General features: G+C 41.2%; 2 protein-coding genes across 8 annotated transcripts in view; both read left to right on the top strand.

Annotated features, from left to right (window-relative positions):
• Dys (Dystrophin) overlaps positions 1 to 23206 on the top strand; it is a 178441-nt gene that overhangs the window by 79078 nt on the left and 76157 nt on the right. The gene's annotated exons all lie outside the window — the stretch shown is intronic.
• LOC138928894 (dystrophin-like) lies at positions 572 to 21645 on the top strand. The gene is made up of 2 exons (XM_070287157.1): positions 572 to 654; positions 18797 to 21645. The coding sequence occupies exon 2, from the start codon at positions 18955 to 18957 to the stop codon at positions 21643 to 21645; it is 2691 nt and encodes an 896-aa protein (XP_070143258.1). The 5' UTR covers positions 572 to 654; positions 18797 to 18954.

Consider the following 23206-nt stretch of genomic DNA (forward strand, 5'->3'; position numbering starts at 1 on the left):
CAATCAATCTTGAAAGATCATCCGAATTGTAGCCGATTGTTATAATTCGTTTTTTTTGCGGCTTTTCCAAGTGGATGATTTTTTTGTCTGAAGAAAATATTGATAATCATTATTTACGTTCCCTGGTTTAAATACCTTCTATTCAAATGTATTCTTGAGGCAAAATAAAATATTTTTTTTTATTTTTTACTTAGAAGGGCTGCCAGCTTTAAATAGTTAAAATTTCAATGGTCTTAAAAATTTCTTAATTTTAAAATTTCTATTTTACCCTTTAACTTTTCTTTTTTATTTTTTTCTTTTGTCCAAATCCGAAATTATATACATAGCTCCAATTTGCTGCCTCTTTATATATTATTTTCCTATAGGAAAGACTAGTTTAGCTTTATTTGACACGCAGATGGGGCAACACTGCCAAGGCCCCGAGTTGTGCCGAAGTTCAATAGACGAATGAACGAACGAACAGAACTTTGGCTGCTTCGGATAACTCGCCAGCTGCTGGATGCTGGAGCAGAGTTTTCGGTTTCGGCTTTTCATTTTCAGTTCGCTTTTCAGTTCGTGTTTTGAGATGCGCCCGGTCGCGCGTGTTTAACGGAAAAGCGCTGTAGCGGCAGATAGACTTAACCGGTTCCGCATTTATCAGCCCTTTAAACTAATGTATAAAAAAAAATTAAAAAATAAAATAAATAATACAAAATAAATTAAAATTAAAAGATAATTTCAAAATAAATTGTTAAATTGTTTTTGTGAGGAACTTATTCAAAGCCGACAAGGAACCAACCCACATCCGTTGCCTACTTTGAGGCGAGCGTTGCACTCGCATCAACACAAACAAACACACAGTGCACACATGCAAATTGAATTCGCCATGCAACAATTAAACACAAATCTCGGATCAAAGCAAATGGCGGAAAAGGCGTCACAGCCGTCGCCATTTTCTCCCCCTCAGCCCGTCTGTCAGTGTGTGTGCTGCACTGTGCGCGAGTGTGAGTGCTTGTTTGCCCGTGTGTGCGTGTGTGCCTGTGCATTTTAAAGTGAAATGTGCATTAATTATGCACACATATTTCACTCGAAACACACACACTCGAACAATGACCGGCCCGCTGCGCCTGTCGATGTGCCTGTGCGCGCTTCGCGTTAAGTGAAATTGAAATTTTGTGTGCGAATTTATGAAAATTATACTCGCTGGCAATTATAATCGCCTTAAGAATTGCTCCAGTGCCACTTAAATGTAACGAGAATATTCATGCAATTAACAAATGAAATTGCACAGTGAAAGCGACGAGCGATTAACTTGAATAATCTATAATTTTACTATTTAATTCAAATGTTGTGGAAATTGTAACAAAATTGTATTCAAAGGTTTGACGGTTAGCTGGTTTAGAAGGTTTACTTACGAAAATGAAGTATTTATTTGTTACTTCTGGAGTATTGCCAAACAGAAACCATAATAATTCGTATATTATAGTAATTAATGTTCAATAGTTTTGTTTTTTACGGGGTTTCTAAGAAGCTTGAATATTTTATTAGTAAAATCAAGCATTATCTTATGTTTAAATAAATATTCTATAGACCTCTAAGACGACATTGAAAAGTATAAACGCACTCTTGTGAAATATGGTTGCTTAGCTACCTTTAAAATCTTCAGATTTCTGACTGAATTTCTTAGCTATCTCATAAATCTAGACAGTTATCATAAATCTTGCAAATGGTCCAAGGTACAAATAGTTGGGTAATACCTTAGAACTAGTACAGATAACAACATTGTCAATGTTTATCATCATCTCAAAGAAAATCTTCAGAAACCATTCATATATTTTGTGTCGTAACTCAACCTTAACCCAGATAATTATCTACTTACGAGTCTCAAGATTCATAAAGTGTCTTCAAAGAGGCCTTAAAAAAAAAACAACCAACCAAATCTTGAAGTTAAGAATCAAAGAGCAGACCACATAAGATCCCAGAAGTGTTAACACGATTTCCTATAGACAATAACGAGATTAGTGATCGGGGAAAGGGCGAATTATTTATCAAAACGACAACACAATCGACGGGGAAATGCTCATTCATGACAATATTTCCACACTTTCTAGACCCGGACTCTAGGAAAACCAGACTGTTGGTGTGGGAGACGACACTGGTCAACATGCAACACAGACCACAAATGTCAACCCGCCGAATACTTGACAGGTCTCTTTTGGCCGTGTGGGGCATTGGATTTTACCTGTTGAAGCCCAGAAACAGAAACAGAAAACGAAACAAAAGCAACAAGTAAGCAAAGACAAAAAATGAGATACAAAAACAAGTTCACAACAAATAACAACAGACGGAATGTGTGGGCTTTGGAGTTTGTTTGTTAGAAGCACTCGAAGTCGTCTGACCGATTGTCAGATGTTGCTGTTGATGTTGCGTGGGCTCCCCCGAAAAGCTGTTTGATTAGTGGCGCGACTCGGGCTTATGGCCAGCAGCAGCAGCAGCTCTTGAGCATTTATTGTCTATTTAGTTAAAAATTATAATCACCGAATCAGATTGACTCTGGCTAGGTTTGGCTTGGCAGCGTGCAGCATTTTGATATTTACTTCGTAGTTTTTTAGGCCGCATTAAAAACGCTTTTAAGTTTGTTTTCCGTTTTATGGAAATTTAAACGAAGCCTATAACAGGCCATTCAACTTTGCGGGTGTTTATTACAAAAGAGTTTCAAGCGGAAAATCGCTACACGAAATAAATAAATGTTATGTGAGAAAATTTAAAGTATTTATAAAAAATTATATAAAATGAGTTTTTTTAAACAAGATTATGTTATATATATTATGTTAATTAATCAAATAATTGCAAACATTATCAAATAGAAAGCAATCTCTAACACCTTTATACCAAGTTAATTAATAAATGTTCTATTTTAAACTTACCTATTTAATGAATTAAGGCCTACAAAATTGAAACGTAATTTTATTGTAGCATTACAAATAATAGGTAAAATCAGTTTTAGAGGATAATTGATTAACCAAAATTCAGATTTAAAACATATACTGTTAGCTTTTACGGAAATATAAGCAAAAAATCAACCTAAATAACTCCTTCTTCATGCTCGTCATATTTTTCCTACGGGAAAACTGAGTTAAATCCAACAATTTAACAGTTTTCATCATAGAATAGCCCCCATTGCCATTAAAACTTGTTGTGGCAGTGTCAAAAAAGTCAACCGCTCAAAAATAACATTTGCCGGTGGCTGCATTATGAAGCACTCGAAAATCTTTAATGATCGCCGGCCAGAATCAAAAACTCTCTTCCGAAAGCCGCAGCCCACAACAACAGCAACAGCAACTTTGGGCAAACTAACAACTATAACAACGTATGCCCGCAGCACAATTGAAGTGCACTTTGTTAGACCAATTAATTTACATTTCCGCGCAAAGCGTGGCCAAAAACAAAAAACATTCGGCGGGGGAAAGCACCCGGAGAAGTGGGGAAAACAAATGCAAGCCAAAGCGAATGGCGGAGTAAAAAGTTTACATAGAAACAAAAATAGAAGGGACCAGAGGAGTTCCGCTTGAGGGGAAGGCAATGGCCCTTGACTTGGACGTTGAACGCCGTCGATTGACCAGGCCCTGCAGTTGCCCCGCCTGCTCCTTCAGTTTGTTTTGTTTTTGTTTCCTCTCCATGTTTTTTTTTTGCTCTCCCCTCCATCCCGGTCCCCATTTGGACAGGCGGCGGGCACTCCTGCGGATGTGTGTGTATGGGTGCCATGATGGTTAGTTCCCGATGACCACTCTAGCCTGTGTCGAGGACACTCTTGTCAGTCGGTGGGGCGAAAAAAAACAGTACATTGCATACTTTTGAGTCGCGACAGGATTCGCGAGTCCTATGAGTGAGAGGATTGAAGGGTCTTTAGATCTTACATTCCGGAAACATTTTAGTAAGTACTAGGAACACTGATTTAAATTAGGATACTTACAAATATTTTATAAATATATTTATTGGAGCTAGAATATCCAGAATTAAATGAATTCCTGATTTTTAATTGATTTATTTATTTAGGAAAGGTAAATCCTAAATTCTAGCTGAAAATCTGGTTCTCTATTCCCTATTATACAATCTAGAAACATATATCCAGCTAGCCTCCCTTGCATCGTCGTTCATTTCTCTTTTACGGCAGATAAAGTTATTTGTCATTGCCATCTGCAAGGGACCCACCAAAGATTACAACTTCACTTTGACTATAATTGCTTGAACGTGGCCCTAGTTCCTTTTCTATCCTCCAGCGCTCTGTCTGTCTGTAGGTCCTCGCTCCTCTCTATCCTGCACAGCATTTCCGATGCGGCAGAAGCTTCGAGTTCCATGCAAGTCTCCTCTCCTTGCTCTATCTTTTATATCCTATGCTTTTGCTTTATTTTTTGTTTACTCTTTTTTTTCTGGTGTTATTGCATTTAATTTGTGCCAGTGTCGGGCTGACTGCTTCCTGTTTGCAGGACAAAAAAAAAGTAACAGGAATGAGTGGGAAGTGAGAAAACTGCAGACGCCTCACAGACACTGTGACATGTTTACAACGCCTCTATGGCTCTGTGTGTGTGTGTGTTTGTGTAGGTCCATACAAATGATAACTCGCGGCCAAAAACGCGATAAAAGCAACAACTGGGAGAAATTTCCGAGAAACGAAGGAAAAAAAGTATGAGAAATTTGAAAAAGGATTCTAGGGTTCCAACATTAGAATACCCGGCAATTAGTTTGGGAATATTTTCTGATTTATAAAGGATTTTTTAATATTTAGGGATATAAACTAACTTAATCTGGATCGCTAATATCCACAAAGAAGCATCTAATTAATATCTTTTATGATTTATATTTAAAATTATTAAATTGAAGCATAAGTCTAAACCTTTTCTACTTAAACCTAAATGTTGAAGTTACAAGGTTTTTATAAGTTACCTTCATTTAATTTTATTAAGTAATTAAGGAACCATTATACCCCTTACCTGTACGTCTATAGACAGTACAAAAAAAGGGGAAAAAACCCAAGGATGCCTGCAAAGAAAAAAAGTGTTGCCAACGAAATTAAATGCGAACTTTATGCAGCTGGAAATGCAGAGACCGAGACAGAAATAAAGCACACAAAGGATGCTTTTGGTTCCTCCTATTGTTATCTTCCCGTTTCCACACACTCTCTCTCTCTCTCTCTAACACACACACTCTCGTTGTGTCTAGCACTTGCATACTTTTGCGCGAAAGTCCTCCATTTTCCGCTTCTTTTTTTGCGACTGTATGTGTGTGTGTGTGTGTTTGCGCTTTCAATTCCATTTCCACTTCATTCGTTACTGTTTTGCAATGTTAACTACATTTTCGCATGTTCTCGGCGTTCACACTAAATGTTATTTATTCTGCTTTTCCACCGCCTTTCCGCACCCTTTTCTCTCCCTTAAATGTTGTTGTAACTTTTCTTGCCCGGTTCCTCCCCATATCTTTGTGCTTTTAGAAAAAAATATATAAGAGAATTATGTGCATATTAAAAATGCATTATCATTTTGTGGGCAGATTTTAGAGTGGACGGAATTAAATGAGGGTTACACCAGGGTTCTGGGCTTGCCATTACACTTGTTTTTATATTTTTGGAGGACAGTTTAGGAATGACTTGAAGAACAAAATGGTATTTATATAAATTATAATATGAGGGAACTTGAGAGATATCTTTAAAAATTGCTTTCCTTTTTGGTATCTTAATTCTAATTTACTTTTATTTGCTGATACAATTTCTTAATTAGTGTTTCCCTTAAAAATGTTCTCCCATTTCAAGTAACAAGTTTGCAATTCCTGCTTGCACTACACTTTTTCCTACAAATTTATCACCTATGCACATTTGTTTATGTCCACTGACATCAATCCGAGAATTTGCATTTCCATCAATATTTTGCTTGGACGCTCTGCAAAAGAAAAATATTTCATCAAATAAATCAACACAATCTTCCTTCGACAGTTGCATCGAAAACACACAAAAAGAAAAGAGAGGGAAAGAAAATCCGAAATGAAAAGAAAAACCAAATTCTTTTCCAGAGGCCAGAGAACGAAAAATGTTCGACACAATTCACTGACAATTGGCAAATGTCATGACAACATCTGTGCAACGGCAATGAAAACAAGAAAACTTGAATTTTTAACGAATATCACCGAATACGGGAATATACTTTCTCCTTGAAAAACTAGACGCAATAGATGACAATTAGATTCAATAATCTATATATTTATTTTGAACACAAGTTAATTATCATAAGATAGACTTCTTCTTTCCGGAAATAAGTAGAGCATAATAATTCGTCTAAAATATGGTTCCAGAAAAATATTTCCGCAAACATGTGATTGTCAATCAAAAATAACGGATAAAGAAAAAAATACGAATTGTAAACAAAAAAATATGGTCCAGACTGTGTATCTAAAGTAAGAACAGTCGGAACCACATAAAAGATAATAAATTCACATGAAATTTCAATGTCATCTCGCGCGCAGCTAAATAAATAAATCTTAGAGCCATATTTCTATAGACATTTCCCCATTTTTTTGTTGTTCTCAGTTGGCCAAATTAGCTTAAAAGCGGGCACACAAAACGAACCGCAAAAGCCAAAAAATGTCAGTTACTGAGGACCAGAAAGTTACAGCAAATTATAAGCGACATGTGGCTGAGGGGCCGGGCAGGCAGGTTCTATTGAAATCACAAAATGTGGGTGACTCTGGCGCTGATGCTCGGGGTCCTTCGGACGATTGTGTCCCGTTCTGTTGTGATAAAGTTCACAACTATTTGGAAATACCAGCAGCAGCCGCAGCGCACCACACAGAACACATGCCAGATAGGGCTTATCGGGCTCCGAGATAATACAAGTTAAATAAGATAAAAACTGTAGAGAAATCATCAGAGAAGCGAAAGTTTAAAAACTTTTTCTCCAACTTGGATAATATTTTCAGATGCAGTTGGCTTAACCCAATTCTGTTTTTTTTTTTTTTTTCTGTCAGTTCAGTACACATTTTCACGGTTTTTACTTTCGTTTCGGCGACTCTCGGTGTGCGGTTAATTAAATATTCAGTTAGATAAAAGAGCTTAAAGAAAAGGAGCTTAAATTAGAGACCCAGACCCAGGCAGAAGGGTAAATAAGCTCATAAAAAATATGGCAGTGGTGGCGCCACAAATTATTTGCCCTTACCTTAACGACGCCCAGGCAACAAACACAGCGGCAAAGGCAAAAACAACAGCAACTCCGGCGAAAGGCAATTTAAATTCTAATGATAATACCGCAAAAGCCTTTGCCAGGATCTCCCCCGGGGGAAAGTTGGGGGACCTTACCCGGTTCCAATGTGTAAGCGAGCTTAGCAAATTAGCGCGCCTGGCAACCTGTGCCTGCAGCGTACCTGGGAAAATATCTTCAGGGAACCGGGGATCCTGGCCAACATAAATCGCAGCAGCAGCTAGGAAATTTGTACTTCATTTCCGTTTTCTCTCTTATGCATAATTTTCAACACCTTCACGGGACGCCCACCCTTTATCTCTTTCGCCTGCTTTCTTTTGCTAATTACGCTTTGTTTACGCTCTTTGGGATAATGTATATAAATGTATATAAATGAGCCAGGGGCAGCTGGTTTTTGCTCGTATATACCACTGGGGATTAAGTCAGAACCCAATCATTTGCCGATCATACATACATTACCGAAAAACCTACCCCAGAATATCATCATTTTTTGGGATGCCTTTCAATGAGTTCCAATCAGAAAACCATTTAAAGTGCCAGTTATCATTGACGAAATTGAGATTCATTCGAAAGCCCGGCAGCAGGCGCTTAACTGGCCTAATTAACCAACCAATTCAAAGCCCAAAGCCAATATAAATCATCATTAGAAGCCCCAAGCTCGAACCCTCGAGAGTTCGACCCGTTAATAGAAAAACCGATGGGGAAAATAGTTGAAATTTCCATTTGCCACTCAAGCAATTTGGTAAATTGAACGTAACGAAATGGAACTTTGGGGAGCGGACAAAAGCTTTCCGCAAAATCAAATGCCAAAAGGGCTAAGAACACGATAATAATCCTATCAAATGGCCCGAACAACAAGCATCCATTGATCCCACGGGCCGGCCCTGCTGCTGCTGTTGCCGCCTTTTCCACAAAGTCAATTTTTTAGCACTTTGTTGCCTTTGGCCGAAAACAAAACAGGAACTTAAATACATTTCGACCGACCGTCCCATCGCAATCGCTCAGGCTGCGTGTGCCAACAATTATTGCGTCATTAATCAGTCGGCATTTGCAAATTCCCTTGTCTCCCTTTCTCCTATATACCCTCGGACCAATATATATATATATATATATATTTGTATATGGTTATATATATGGGGGGACGAATCTGGGCAGCAGCTGGCATGACTTTTGTGTGGCTGAGCGAAAAAGGCAAATCTTCAATTTTATTGATTGTTGTAACCGACTCGGTACAGAAATCCCAGCGAAGGAAGATGAATGAACACTCTTAACGCATGAGACTGGAAAAATTGGGAAAAGAGTGTTAAAACATTTTGACCAGACTATGAAATCTTAGATACTCTAACAGAAGCATACATTTACTATATAAAGCAATATGTAGAAAAATAGTAAGCTTTTTCCTGGACTTTTTAATCACTTTTAAGGAGCATGAAAGTGATTTGGTTGAAATACGCCATGTAAGAATATATCTGGAAAATTTTTTCAGCTTTCAGTTTCAGGTTACTGAGGAAAAAGTAGAGTTATAAAACAAAGAAAAGGCCGTGTGATGGCAATGGAAACTCAAAGAGTTTTCCGTGTGACTGGCCGGCGGCTGTGAGTCCCCAGATGACTGCAGCGGACCATCGAGAGGGAGAGAGCTCTTTCCACGAGTGTGATCCCACTTCTGCTCCTTGGCCAATGGCCATTTATTGGGCCATTCCACTTTTGTGTGTGCGTAAGACTCCTGGAGGCAAAAGAACCCGAAATGCTTGCGAAACGCATTAAAGGCCTCGCAACACATTTTCATTTTTATTTCCCGCACTCACACTCGGCCCATCCCAGCTCTCCCCCACTGCCGTTTCTGTGTCCAATCGCCCAGCGGCACTCACAGTTGCGTATCAATAAAATATCCATACATGCATGTTAAGTAAGAGCTCCCCTCACCGTCGACTGAGCTGTGATTCCTGCACCCGAAACGAATTGGGATTTAAGTGTTGTACAAGGGGGAAGTGGGAGGGAGGGCTGCCATTGTTGCCGCCGTATAAAAATGAAATGTACAAGCCAGATACTGGCAGGGAGTGAAGGGCCTCATCCCGAGCCGGACTTGTAAGCAGTTAGCCAAGAAACGTGCCCGAGGTTATTTGCAAAGAGAACCGAAACCGAACCCAAAACCAAAAAAAAGAGGGGAAGAAGAAAAGGGGAAAGCCAGTAAAAGGAAACTTGTCGTTATGTGCTTGTTCAAGTGGTTTTCACTTGATATTGCGTATACGCCGCATTGAACACTCCGGTTACAGTTGCAGCTAGGGAGTATCTAACGAAAATTTTCCATAATCTTACATAAAATGGAATTCCAGTTGGGAACAGCAAACAGCAACCCTAAAAGTAAAATACTTAAATTTTTGAATGGTCTCAATGATGTCAGTCGATGGTTTCTGTTTTGAATAGAACGTAATAGGTTTTTATATTCTTATGTACTAACTAACTATTATTGTAATATGCTGGACTCTCTTGTATTCAATACTTGCTTAAGGATACGCAGTCATTTTCCGCTCATCCATCCGCTGTCAGCGTTAAACTTTACTTAGCCATCCTGTCAGCTGTTCTACCTGCCAAATCCCTTTGCTTTTAATTTGTTTGAAACACTTTGTTATTGGACTTTCCACTTTCCACAGTTATTGTTGCTATTTTCCTTGGCTGGTAGTTGTTGATTTTGCATAACAAATTCATTAATTTTACGACAACAAGTTAACGAAACTTTTGCCTCGGCCATCAGTGTGCAGGAGCTGAATGGGGCGCACAGGACCTTCAAGGAAATCACGTAGAAGCAGCTGGTCCGTGTGAAACTTCCATTCTCTGAATGTGTGTGTGTGATTAAATCTCGAGAGAAGTTTTTGCCTTTGCTTTATTGAAGTTTATTCAATTGTTGCCGTTTTTATTGTGCAAATTATTATTGTTAGTCAATTGAATTAATTTCGCGCACAGCTTCGACACACTCCGAATACCCGTCGCTTCCACGGAAAACGATTTGCTGAATTCAATTAGTTTATTGTGATTTTATTTGCGCCAGCAAAAAAGTTTCTCACAGAACCAGTGGAAGTAAATTGAAATGGTATGAAAGAAAGTTTTTCCGGCATTTCCATTTGCCCGAAATTAATGGAATTCCCTTGAGTACTGCCACCAGCACCACCCTTTCAATTAGGTGTTGGCTCCTTCATAAATAGTTCGAGTTTCGATACTCCCATTTTTAATGTTTTTTCGTTTCATAGCTGCCACTGCTTGTTCCCAAAGTTTAGAATTTCGCTATTTGCTTGCGCTGCACGTTCGTCCCTGAACTTTTATTATCGAAAATAATCGAGTTTTAATGTCCGGCTAGGATCCCCAAGAAACGGTCACATAAATAAATAAATGTGTTGGGCGTAAAAAAGGGCAAAGGCTTCGAGTGGCATTTAAATTCGCTTATGGTTCTTTTGAACTTGAGTCGTTATCAAGATGGCTCTTACGATTATTATATGATTTTCGGGGGCTGGGTGGCTTTAAAGCACTCGAGCCTAATTGTCATAACTTGGGTCCCCCAGTGCGTATACGTAATATATTTTATTGTATTCGCCTGGAGGCGAGGCTTTTGAATTATCTAGCTGCGAGCCAAGGAAGAATTATGCACACAATTAGATTTATGTAGTCGGGCTATAGCTTTCCCAGGTCTTGGAATTATTTATTCCTTTCTTCCTTCCTTCTTGGACTTAAAGTTTTGCTGGAAATTCTTTAACTCATTTCGGTTGCTTTATTCTTTATTTATAACTTCCGTTAAAAGTTTTTTTATAACCCGCACACACACACCTTTTCCCATTTTCACACCTTCATCATCATAAAACGCATATAGGGGGACGGACCCAACCACGCACACACAAAGACATGCCACAGTGGAACAAGCGTATCATTGGCATGCCAAAAGCCCATAATCCTACTTCGGCTGGCTTTTAGCGGATTAAAACTTTTCAGTTGAGTGCCCGAAACCGAACGGAGACTATCTCCCCGATGCTCCCCTCCTTCGCACGAGAATCTTGATTGTGTTATTAACAAGCGTAAATGGGTGTTAATTCCCAGACAGGCCAGACAGTGAGTTTCAGAAGTATAAAGCTGGTCTTGTTCTTGATATTTTTGTATCTTAACATCTGTAGCATAATGAAGCCTTCTATTAATAGTGGGGTTAATAAATTGGTATTTGGCTACAAAGATAAAAATAAGACATTCCTTTAAAGTTTAATACTAAAATTAGCATGAAAGTTTTTATTTATATGTTCAGCTTAAAGTATATTATTATATTAAAAAAACATCCAAATAAAAAGTCTTCTTCAGTTGCTGAGGTAATATTTCAAACTAAATGGTGCTTGTATTTAAAAACTTAAACGATTCCTTACCACGGGTGGGGTAAAGCAAAAAATATTTATTTTGGCAGCCTTTATATTTTAAGGAGCTGATTTAAAACTCTAAACCTTTTACAACAGGGGGGAAAGTTACATCCGGCTCGAAGGACCAAAATGAAAGAGCATCCAAATAAAAATACGTCTTCATTTGCTGAGTTAATATTTCAAACTGATTTTATTCATATAAATGCTCTAAGTGCGATAAGGAAGATCACAGCTACCCCGATAGCACATATCTTAAACAAACCCTGTGACCGCTCGCAGGAGGTCATATTTCGGGTTGCTTCTGACGGTTGTACTTATAGATAGAAATGCACACAAGTGCTAGGCAGTGCACTGCTGCAGGGACTTGATAGCTAACAGATGTTTCTTATCTATATTAATGTTCATGTGTGAACAATATGATTCATTTAATTTGAGAATTACAAGAAAGAGGCTTGGTTCCGATATTCTTAATTAATTTTATGAGATTTTATTAATCATAATTTTATATTTCATAATTCACAAATAAAAATATCGCAAATATCTAAATTCCCCTCAATATTCACACACCTAATATCCCCTTTTAATTGCCCTTACACACCCGTTACGCACTGTATTCACAGATATGGCCTGTGGCAGCTCATTTGTTGCTTGTTTGGTTATTTCAATTAAATGTTAATAAAATTGTCTAACCGAAAAAACTAATTTCGGTGCTTATTCGTGTGGACAGTGCCAGGGAATGGGAGAAAAACGGCCAGAGACTAGAAAGAAATGGAAAATTAGGGAGAAAGCAAGAGGGAGAGATGCGGTAACTGTGCGGTCTCCAAATTGGCCAACTTAAGTACCGTTACGTTCTAGTTCGGAATTTCCTTTTTCTTCGTGCCGTTTGCCAGGGTTTTCCCTTTTTGCCAGGAAAAAGTTTATGGAGCGCTTACATTTCCCTAGCCATTAATTCTACCTTGCTTTTCAATTAGTGTTGCCGCCTGCCTTCGGACCGGTTTCCTTGGCCAGTTTTGTCTTTTATCGCTTCCCTCCGTCGCGCCTCTCTCCGCTTCTATATGTATATATCCTGATTTATGCTGTCGTCCTGCAGGAGGTATCCCTCCCACGCCGGAGCCTCGCCAGATGGCTTGAGGTGACTGCAGCGGGCTTATCCTTCGGCACCTCCCTTCCTGCCGTTCCCTGGCGCTCTCTCTCTCCCTCTCTGCCTTTTATCCCATCTCCTCCATCTTAACTAACTCGTCTTCATTTCTCACTTGGCTGCGTATTTGCTGGGTGTTTGCATGGCATGGTATATAGCCATGGAGGTCGGAGCTGTCCATCGGTTTGTTAGTATTAGCCATGTTGGCCATGTCTATTGGCCAGAAGGTGTCGTGTTGATAAATTGCCGAGCAAACAGGGTTGGCAGGTGGTTGGTTAGAGCTTGCAGATTGCAGGTATTTGCTTTAAGTTTTTCTTTTAAATTTTGAAATGAAATATTGAACGTATCTATTCCAATCAATTTAAGGAAGTTTTCTATTGATTTTAATAATTTTTGGATCTTTATAACAACTCATGTGGTGCAATTCCAATTAGTTAAAGCGGTTTTGTATATTGAATATAATTAAATCACATTTTTTATCATATATACCCATAGTTCTGTCCCTTCTCTTGCTATATCATGGAATAGTACTTTAGTATATTTCACACTATGCAAATTGCAAATCGCTGGCATTTCAAACGCGCCAACACCTGCTCGATGGCTTAACCAAACACAGGCAGGAGCCCCTTTCAGCGGCCACGCCCACCCAGACAGCCCCTGCTTTTCCTAGAGGATTTCCCAGCGCATTCGCTTCTGGCTTCTATCAGTGTCGTTTTGTTATTTATCCTGCGTGCCTCTTGACGCCTTTGGGGCATGCCACTTAACACACATCGACCGCCGCTCCTGCCACGCCCCCTTTGCTGGGCGGGTGGAGAGGGGTGCGGGGAGTCGCTGTAATCTTTTCTTGAGCTTTGCGTGTGCAATGCGTCGCGTTATTTGCTTTTCATTCAGCTCTTTTCTCCTTTTTTGCTTTGCTCTCTGCTTTTTTAATTTATCATGTCTATTTGTTTAGTGTTTGAGCCTGGCCCATGGCGTGTAGTACAAGTGGAGTCCTTTTTCTAGCTGCGAGTCCCCTCGCTCCTTCTCCTGTCCTGTTCATTTGTTATCGCTGTTTGCTTGTGTTGCTCTTGCAGCTTTTCACTTTTGAATGCTGCGGATTTTAGCTCTCTTTTTTCGTTGCGGTTTTCCACTTAGTTTTTTTTGTTTTGTTTCCTAAATGAAACGTCTCTGGGCTTTGCGGATTTGCTTTGGTTTCCTTTTCCTCCTTTGCAGTTTTTCCCATATCCCCAATTTATCCCTTTTCATCGTGTAACCGCCCTGTGGTCAGACATCGCTGCTGCTAGTTTGATTAGGTTTCAGCACTAATTGAAAATCATTGAATGAGGTTTTCCCACCGCCATGGGTCCGGGTAATTTGTCGTCTTTTAATTAATTTATGTCGAGTGTTACAAGCAAAAGATGCGGTTACCTTTGGCTAATTGAAAATTCCTAAGACATAACTATTATTATGGTCAAGAAGAACACTCATGATTAGTTAAAGTTTAAAGAACTTCAGTTATTCTTACTGACTTAAGATACAATAGTATTTTATATAAGCAAACAGCAATATTTAGGTGTGTTTCAAAAACATCAGAAGATGTTTAATTGAAAACCTCAACTGTTCCCTGCGTGGCAGTCAAGCTCTAGTAAATTGAAGAATATTTCTTTAAAAGGACTTTCCTCCGGCTATTTATCTTTGCCAACTCTGAGTTCGCTTTCTAAACAAACCTCGAACAACAATGCAAACAAATGAGAGCAGGGCCCAGATAGAAATTCTCCGTCCTATCTCGAGACACTCGCTGCCGCAAATTAAATCAAATTCCTGCCCAGACAGCGCAGGAGAGATAAAGACCGAAGGAGCCGGGGAGATTCATCACACAAACACACACATAGAACAAGAAGACGACTGGCGAACAAACACTGGGTTCGTGACAGTGACAGGACATCTTATTTAATTTCCAGGGCTCAGGACCAGGACCTGATTCCGCATCGGAGAACTGGAAACCGAGCATAACATTAATTTTTGTTAATCTATTTTCAAGTTGCTCTGGTCAGCTGCAGCTGCGTTCCCCTTTTCTTGGACCGCAAGTAAATATGCTGTCATTAATTTAAAACTTACACAAACAAACCGAAAACTTCCCTGCTGTCTGTCAGCCGTTGCGAGCTTCTGAGAGTTATGTTCATTAGCAGAGAAGCCATCCAGGGGAGGCAGCAGAGAAGCGTAGAAATCCAGAAGCCAGCCTGCGAGACTCTGAGAATTTAGTTGGAATTCCTAATGAGCGAGAGCAGGCAAATCTAACCCAAATATGTCAAGACGATGGGCTGGTATTTTGTGTGCCCTGTGCTTCTGCAGGGTGCAATGCTCCAAGAGGGTCAGCAGGTGTGTGTGCACCAAAAGAAAATAATATTTGTAACATTTGAAAATAATTAGGAATTAGGAATTCGGGGTATACTTACCTTTTTAAAAAAGGCTTTTTTCATTGTATATATCTTGCTTTGATTAAAATACACTTCAATCGATACCTGACTTTATGCCAGATCACACACTTATCTTTTTTTGTCTGAAGTCAAGTGCAGTACAGTCTGTTTTGCTTTTCCTTAGGAAACTCATCAGAAAATTTGTCTTAAGTCTCAAAAATTGTGCGCAATTTCTGGCAGTGCTGTCATGTGTGTGCAAAGTGGGTCTCTTCAGTTTGCTATGCATGTGCTAAAGTGTTGATACAAGTTACTTTTGCCATCCTCAGCTCAGCCCTTCGTCGTCCTAACACACTGACACACTCGCCACGTGAAGAAGAAGCTCTGTCAGTGCCTGTGTCCCTGTCTCTGTCCCTCCAGCTGGCCATAAACCACAGCGGGGCAGGGATGGCGAGAGATAGAAAGGATGTGGGGAAGTCCCAGGACCCCGGGTTCAGACAGCTGAGCACGTAGCATGACGAGTTGACAAAGTGCATCACGGGCCATGATGCAGGTCTTGCTAGCTTGCGTTTACACAGCCCAAAAAATGTCTCAACTTGTTTGTCTTATATTGAAAACATTTCGCAAATAATTAAATTAATTACCTTACCATCAATCACAAACACCTTAATGGAGTACTTGTCAAATTTCCAATTTAAACTAATTAATTGAAATTTGTAAAGTTATGTCGATGACACGAGTGTTTGTCTTTTAACCAAATTGCATTAGCTTGTCCCAAACCGAGTAATAAAATGTCAGCCGGAGATGAAGTACCATTTAATAAAATCTTTTAATTGGCAAATATGAGCTATGTACTTGGATATGGAAATTAAATTCTAGGCAAACGTGTGTTCAATGTTAGTAAAGGCGGCTTAAACCTATGTTTTTGAAGTATTTATAGATATAGATAATGTATCGTAAATTTCTTAACATAATAATAAATGTTTATCTATTTTGTAATTTCCCTCAGAATTTAGTGTTAAAGCAATTAAGGAGTAAATTTTATTCTAAGGCTTAACGTTTGTACTAGACTTCTGCATGAGTGTACTCATTTGTAGCATAACAGATCTGTACAGTAGTGTAGAGTTCTTAAAAATACTGCACCCAATCCTTTCTGTACAGTATACTCTATAGGCCAGAAGTAGATAGCACAATATTTTTAGTGTGCCCACTTTGCGTGAGTGCAGTATATGGTTGTACCCTTCGGTAGTGAGTACTATATTTGCTGTACAGCTTGTTAGTTGTACAGCTTGTTAGTTGCTTGTGTACAACTGTGTAGATGAGTTCAGTATTCTTTAATAAGTGCATAAAAATGGTACATAAAATAATGTTTCTCCATTCTAATATTAATAATTTAAATGTAAATACTTTAATAAAATAAAATTCTTTATATGAAATACATAGTACACACGAGAACTCTATATGTGTGCATGTACCAGTCATGAAGTTTACTCACTGTACAATAAGTCAACTGCACACCAAAACACTGTACAGTGCCTTGACTACTGCACACCATTTTTGCTGTACTCATAAATAGCTGTACAACTATGGAATGAGTGAGAACACTGTCTGTCAAAACAGACAATACTACCCTACTCACTCACACCCAAGTATACTGTGCAGTAAAAAGTGTGTTCCCGTTTTTAGAATAAATGATTCATTTGTCGTTTTGGATGCATTCATGCAGAAGTCTAGTTTGTACCTGAAAATCAACACAAACCAAAAACCTCTCAACATAAGGTTTAATTAAATATTTTAAATTTCGGGCAGTGCAAATACAGTTGCCACGTAAATTAATCTACCCACTCGGCGCATGTAACTCGCTCCCGCTTCCGCTCCTTTGAGCCCTCCATCGCTTTATCTCCATATTCATATGTGCATTTGGTTACATGTTCGCGCGTATTTCCCTCATGGCTTGTTTCAGCCGTCCTTTCCGCTCTCCCGGCTTTCCCAGCCATTTTCCCTTTGGCCGCATTCATTTGTTGGTTTTCTTATTTCAGCTCGAATTTGTGTTTTATAATTTATGCGCATTTTTTATTAAATATTTATGCTTGTTTCGAGTTCTAAGCCACACAACAACAACCATTCGCCGCAACTCCCCGCCTCCTTCGGGGGATCATTGTCGCTCATTTCCCTTTATGGCGTATTTACGCTCTAAAGCGTGTAAATGTTTTCCATTCCAATGTTTTCCCCCCTGTGCTGACACGTGGAGGGGGTGAAGAGTGGTAGTGGGTCACGTCCCTTTGCAGGCCACACGCATTGTCATAAATAGTTTTGTCAAAGCAACCACAGAAACTAAAATTTAAGTTTTCACGCATTTTCGGCTAGCAAAGATTCCTGGTCAACTTGTCGAAAATTTTCCGGAATTTTCCTTTGCTTTCCCTTTCGCTTCTGGTTGTCTTACATCAGGTATTTTAGCTGATATTTTCGAAATGTGTTGGGAACCGGCAATTTGGGTTTGTGTCAATGTAAATCCTTTAGGATTTGTACATTCTAAATTCTATTGCCTGAAATAATTGGTGTGTTCTTATTTTTATCGATTTATTTAAGGGGGTCTTCTCATTGGGCAACTTTTTTTTTTCGATTTTTTTTTTTTTTGCATTTATTTATAGCTTGGGATGGTGTGTATATGTCCCCAAAAGGATTTTTAGAAATTCGAAATACTTTAGAAGATACAGCCTTATTTGTGAAGCAAGTTCTTCGCAAAATGAGCTTTTTTCAAACTTCAAACGCGTTTATCTCGAAACCACGTTTTTCGAACTGGCGGCCATGATATCTCCAGTTCAACTCAACCGATTTTCATGAAACAAAGTGGAGTCGACGCAGAATTGTCACCATTCTCGGGTGACGGAACAGATTTTTTTTTAAATTTTTTTTTCTATTTTTTTTTTACATTAAACTACAAAAAAAAAGCCCGAAATCGAAATTTTTTTTTTAAATGGCCGCCATTTTGTTTAAAAAAATTTAAAAAAAAATCTGTTCCGTCACCCGAAAATGACATCTATTCTGATTATAACCCCGTTTTTATTTTTCATTTCGGACGCTCTGGAGACCCTGAATCGTGGCCGCCAGGACGACACCTTTTTTTTCGACCACCATGTTTGAAGTCTCATTACTCTTTGAACAACCCTCGTATCGAGGCAAGAACAACTTTTTTAGTTACTTTGAACATTTTTGAATTCAATAAATAAAAAAAGTTTTCAATTATTCTTTGCGTTTTCAAATAAGAATTTTTTTAAAAAGGGTCCAAAAAACGGCTTTTGAATGAGAAGACCCCCTTAATGAAATTATTTGCTAGGAATTAGGTCAAACTGGGAACTATGTACTAAAGTTAGAAAATATGTCAGATATCTAGAAACAAATTTTTTACAACTTCCACAACAAATAAAATAAATAAATATGTCAAGAATCACCACGGATATGAACCTTTAATTAGAAAAAAAGAATATCAAAAACAAACTATCACATATATACAATATAAAATAGACTATCTGATTAAATTAAGCAATATAAAATGCTCATAAACCAAGAAAGTGCTGGCAATCCTAAGAGTAACCCCTGTTACTCCCGCGATTGCACAATAAATATAATAATAAATTCTCTGTGGGTGTCCAGGATATACCAAATAACTCTTCACTAGTTGCACCTCGAAGTGCAATTAAATTGAATGTCAAAAAGAAAAAAATAAATACCCCCGTCCGAGTGATTGATTGATTGACGGTTTGATTGGCAAACGCACAGTTCATGGCTGAGTCAAAGGAAACGAATGCGCCATGACCACGACAATAACGGCGAAGATTGCGCAACAGCAGCATCAACAGCAACAACACCAGCAGCAGCAACATCAGCTGCAGCAACAACAGCAGCAGGCATCCAGTAACATGAATGGTTTTCGCATTACCGGCTATCCGGCGGCTGCCACGCCCCCTACACGCCCCAATCCCATTTACGCCAAGCCCAACGCCCACGAGTTGGACCTGCACATCAGCGAATCGCTTATGTATCCCGGCAGCACCCAGCAACAGCAGCAACATCAGCATCAGCAGTTGCTGCAACAAACATTGCAAAGCTCGCCCGGTCCGCCGCCGCAACTGACGAGCATGCTGCCCAGTTCCGGACTGCCGGGAGCCGCCCAGCCGATCGCTCTCAAGGGCAACAATCCCTTCCTGAACAGCCCCTCGCCCACAGAGGTGGCGCCCACGCCCAGCGTGTCCGCCTCGATTCCAACACCAGCAGCCATATCAGCGACAGTTTCTGGCAACTACGAAATGCCCGAGTACGCGGAGCCGTCGCGATTACGTGGTCTGAAGCAGCGACCCCACAGCATCGCAGTGGGCGGGGCAGCAGCCTCCAGCTTCGTGGACTACAATGCCCAGCAGCAGCAGCGACTGCTGCAACTGTCCCGCCAGCAGCAGCAGTTGCGCAACGCGGTCACGGCGGCAGCGGCCACAGCAAATGGCGGCGGCGGCGGCAGCAGTGGCGACAAGGAGGCCCTGTATGCAGCTCTCTTCCAGCAGTACAGGCAAAGTCCCACCAACGGACAGCCTGCTCCACCGGTGCCGCTGCACAGGAAACCTGCGGTGGCTCCGGTGGTTCCTCGCCGGTCGCAGAGCACGCCCAGGCCACCCCTACAGCAGCAGCAGCAGCAGCAGCAGCAACAGTCCGGTTTGAATGGCCAACTCAATGGCAACGGCACTCAGCGGCCCAGGAGCTTGGATCGTTTCAATGGCGGTGTCCACACGGAAGCGCCGCCCATTCCCTTGAGGCGCTTTCCCAACGGAACGGGCAGCACTAATGGGGGAACACTGTCCCGCCAAAAGAGTCCCAAGAAAAGCAACAGTGCGGACAATATGCTCATGAGTCCGGCAGGAAGTCAGGTGAACACCATGCGGCATTCCATTAGCTTCCACAGCGGCCAGGAGGCGGAGAACGGGCCGAAGGGGGATCAGGCCAGGCCAATGAGTTATGCGGCGCCTGCCCCAGATCAGGCCTACTTGGAGCACCAGCTCAGGGCCTACTCGGAGCAGCTGAGGACCATAACCGAGAGCGTTCGCAAGTACTCGGAGCAGGCCAAGCTGCTGTCGGAGCTCAAGAGGCAACAGCAAATGGCCAAGCAGAGCCAGACGAATCTCAATCTGTTGACGCCAACGACCTGCAATAATGGGGCCACGGGCAACTTTCAGCCGAACATGATTTCCCCAGAGATAGTCAGCAAGTCCCTGGCCTCGCTCTCCACCAGTCAGGCGAACGAGGCCCAGACGCCCTCCAATCAGCTGCGACTCTTTCTGGATAACATTCGGAGCAGCATGCGGCAGGAGTACCAGCAGCATATGCCCGAGGATGTGCTCAAGCCGACCTCCACTCTGAAGCGCAATGGCGCGGATGCAGCGGCACCTGGAGCTGGTCCTGTCCCTCCTCCCAGTGTTGTTGCGTCTGCCAAACCGGAACCTGAGGCAGCGCCCACGCCCTCGGATCAACTGAGGCAGTTCCTCGATGCGATACGCGCCAATAAAATACCTGAGAGCGTGGACAAGCCCAAGATGACCAGCTCGCAGACCCTGGACTCGTTTATATCGAAGCCCTTGCAGATGCCAGACGTGACATCGGGCACGCCGGGCGGCGGTGTGGGAGTAGCTTCGGCAACACCTGGACAAGGAGTAGGGGCAGTCAATGGCCAGGCAAATGGCCTGCCCACCCGAAGGAGGCCAAAGAGCAGCATTTTGCCCAGCAGCAGCAACGGGAAACTGGAGCAGCGGGAGCACTCCCTGGTGACCTCCGAGAGCTTCCACCAGATCTCGGACAACCTGAGGCTGATGAGCGAGGATCTGCAGGCCCTAAGCCCCAGCAAGGCTGTGCCCAGCTCAGCCAGCAGCAACAGCCTCAAGAACCTGGCTGCCAATGGCAACAGCTCACTGACCACGGAACTCAGGGTCATAACCAGCTCGCCGTACAGCACCTCCCCCAAGCTGCAGCAAATGGTGATGAGCAAGTCGAACAGCTCGCTGGGATCGGTGACCACGCCTTCGAGTGCCACTACCACGCCCTCCACCGCGCCAATGATCACCGACTTCAACGAGATCCTGGACAGCTTCCAGGCCATGGCCGACAAGTACAAATCGAAAGGTTCCTACGACTATTTGCGCAAGTGCTCGGAGGCCCTGCGGCAGCACTCGTTGCAACTGAAGTTGCAGCAGCAGCAGCAGACACACCTGCAACACCTGCCCCACCAACAACACCAGCAGCAACAGCAGCAGCAGCAGTTGCAGAATGGCTTTGCTAGCGACGATAGTAGTTCGTGCAGCACCACTCCCGGCAGCATCCGGGAGGCGGTCCAGAATCTCCTCCTGCAGCCGAGAAACGGTTTCCAGATCCTCGACGATCGTATGCGGCTGTTTATCGATATTATCGATAGCCAGGATCGATTGAGTCAGGTGAGTGAAGGATTCATAGTGAAGGATTTTTAGAGATTTTTGGTCTTATATAAATATTCAAAAATGACCTATTTTTAGTTTTCTAAACCACTCTAATTAGGTTTCTTTCCGATAATATTAAAGCAAAAATCGATTTTAAATCGATTAAAATAATTTAAGATAGATTTAGATTCAGGTTTTAGAGGGTTTTTTAAGTTCATATGTCAGCAACTGGGTATTTTAATTCCAAAACTTTAATTTTATTTGCTAAAATCTCGATTTTCTCTTGCAGGTATGTACTTCTTTTGGCCCATTGAAAACTGAATTTTACAGAGTAAGTCGAGCATGCTAGCGTATACATTTAAGAACAGTCCATTGGCCGCCTCATAAAATCGCATGTACATCAGATACGCTTTTATTGGCTTACATAATTCATCATCATCGAAATGACCAAGTCGGGGTCAATGCGCTTATCTTCGGCTGGCCAAAAGCCCCACTCTCTCCTTCTTCGGGGCAGCGACTAAAAGCCATCAAATCAGTTAATGACCCAGAAAGTTAAACTTGCCCGGGTCTGGGCGGGGGCGTGGATCAATTTCCATCAATTTTCACCAAATTTGCTCAGAGCCAATTAATTTTAATAAACTACAAAGTCACTTTGCTGCGGCAAGTAAACTAATCTCGGGCAGGCCGAAATTGAAATTTTAATCAACAATTCCTCGGCGGCATAGAGGCCATAAAACTTGACACACGCACACACCGGGTGACGGGTGACGGGGAAGTATTGTAATCAAACGAGACGACGAGTCGGGAAAATTCCCAAGCACAGATAATCATAATACCCTCCTCGTACCGTACCTTTTTCTCCGCCGTTGATATGCTAAATAAATCAGGTCCCGAGCGGAAATGTCTGCTGTCATAATAACACCTTTTCGGTCCAGCATGTCCTTCGCCTTCTCGTGACATAAAACAATATTGCTAATGACAAATGGGAACTATGTAGTTCTAATTGTGGCTTTTGTCTGGCACGAAGATCTCTGGCCCGGCCGGCTTATCGCACATTGGCCTTACAGGACTTGGGCTTAATTTAAATTTATGTGGTCTCTCCTCTCCCCGTTGGGTAAATGTTTATGTGTGAACGTGTTGGGGCTCCTGGGGGAGGCATGAAGTGCTGGAATTGAGTTTATATGTCTCCCGTGATGAGTTTGCCGAACAAAACGAAAAATCTGTCAAGCCGGGTGCCTTGGCTGGAGTTCAAGAATCAATATTTTGTGGGGGAAACGAGTTAAACTTTGAATAGGTTGTAAGTAAACACAGAGCAAGTAGCTCTAGTTGTGTGCGAAATATCCGGTGTTCAAGGATTTGTGTGCTTAAAAAAGAATGAGCCGAGATATTTGTAGTTTAGTATGTTATGTAGGTTTATGCTGATCTTGGATATAAGTAAATAGTGCAAACCCTGTTGCACTAATTATAATGACTAAGATTTGCTCCAGGATCTAAATATAATTAAGCCAAGAAAAGGCATCTTTTGCATATCTGAGAATGAAGCCGGGAGCATCCTCTATTTCTGCAGAAAATGTAAAACTCCATTTAGAAATAAATTGCCATTACCGAGTTA

The sequence above is a fragment of the Drosophila kikkawai genome, chromosome 3R (genome assembly GCF_030179895.1).
Source record: "Drosophila kikkawai strain 14028-0561.14 chromosome 3R, DkikHiC1v2, whole genome shotgun sequence".
Lineage (NCBI taxonomy): Eukaryota > Metazoa > Arthropoda > Insecta > Diptera > Drosophilidae > Drosophila > Drosophila kikkawai.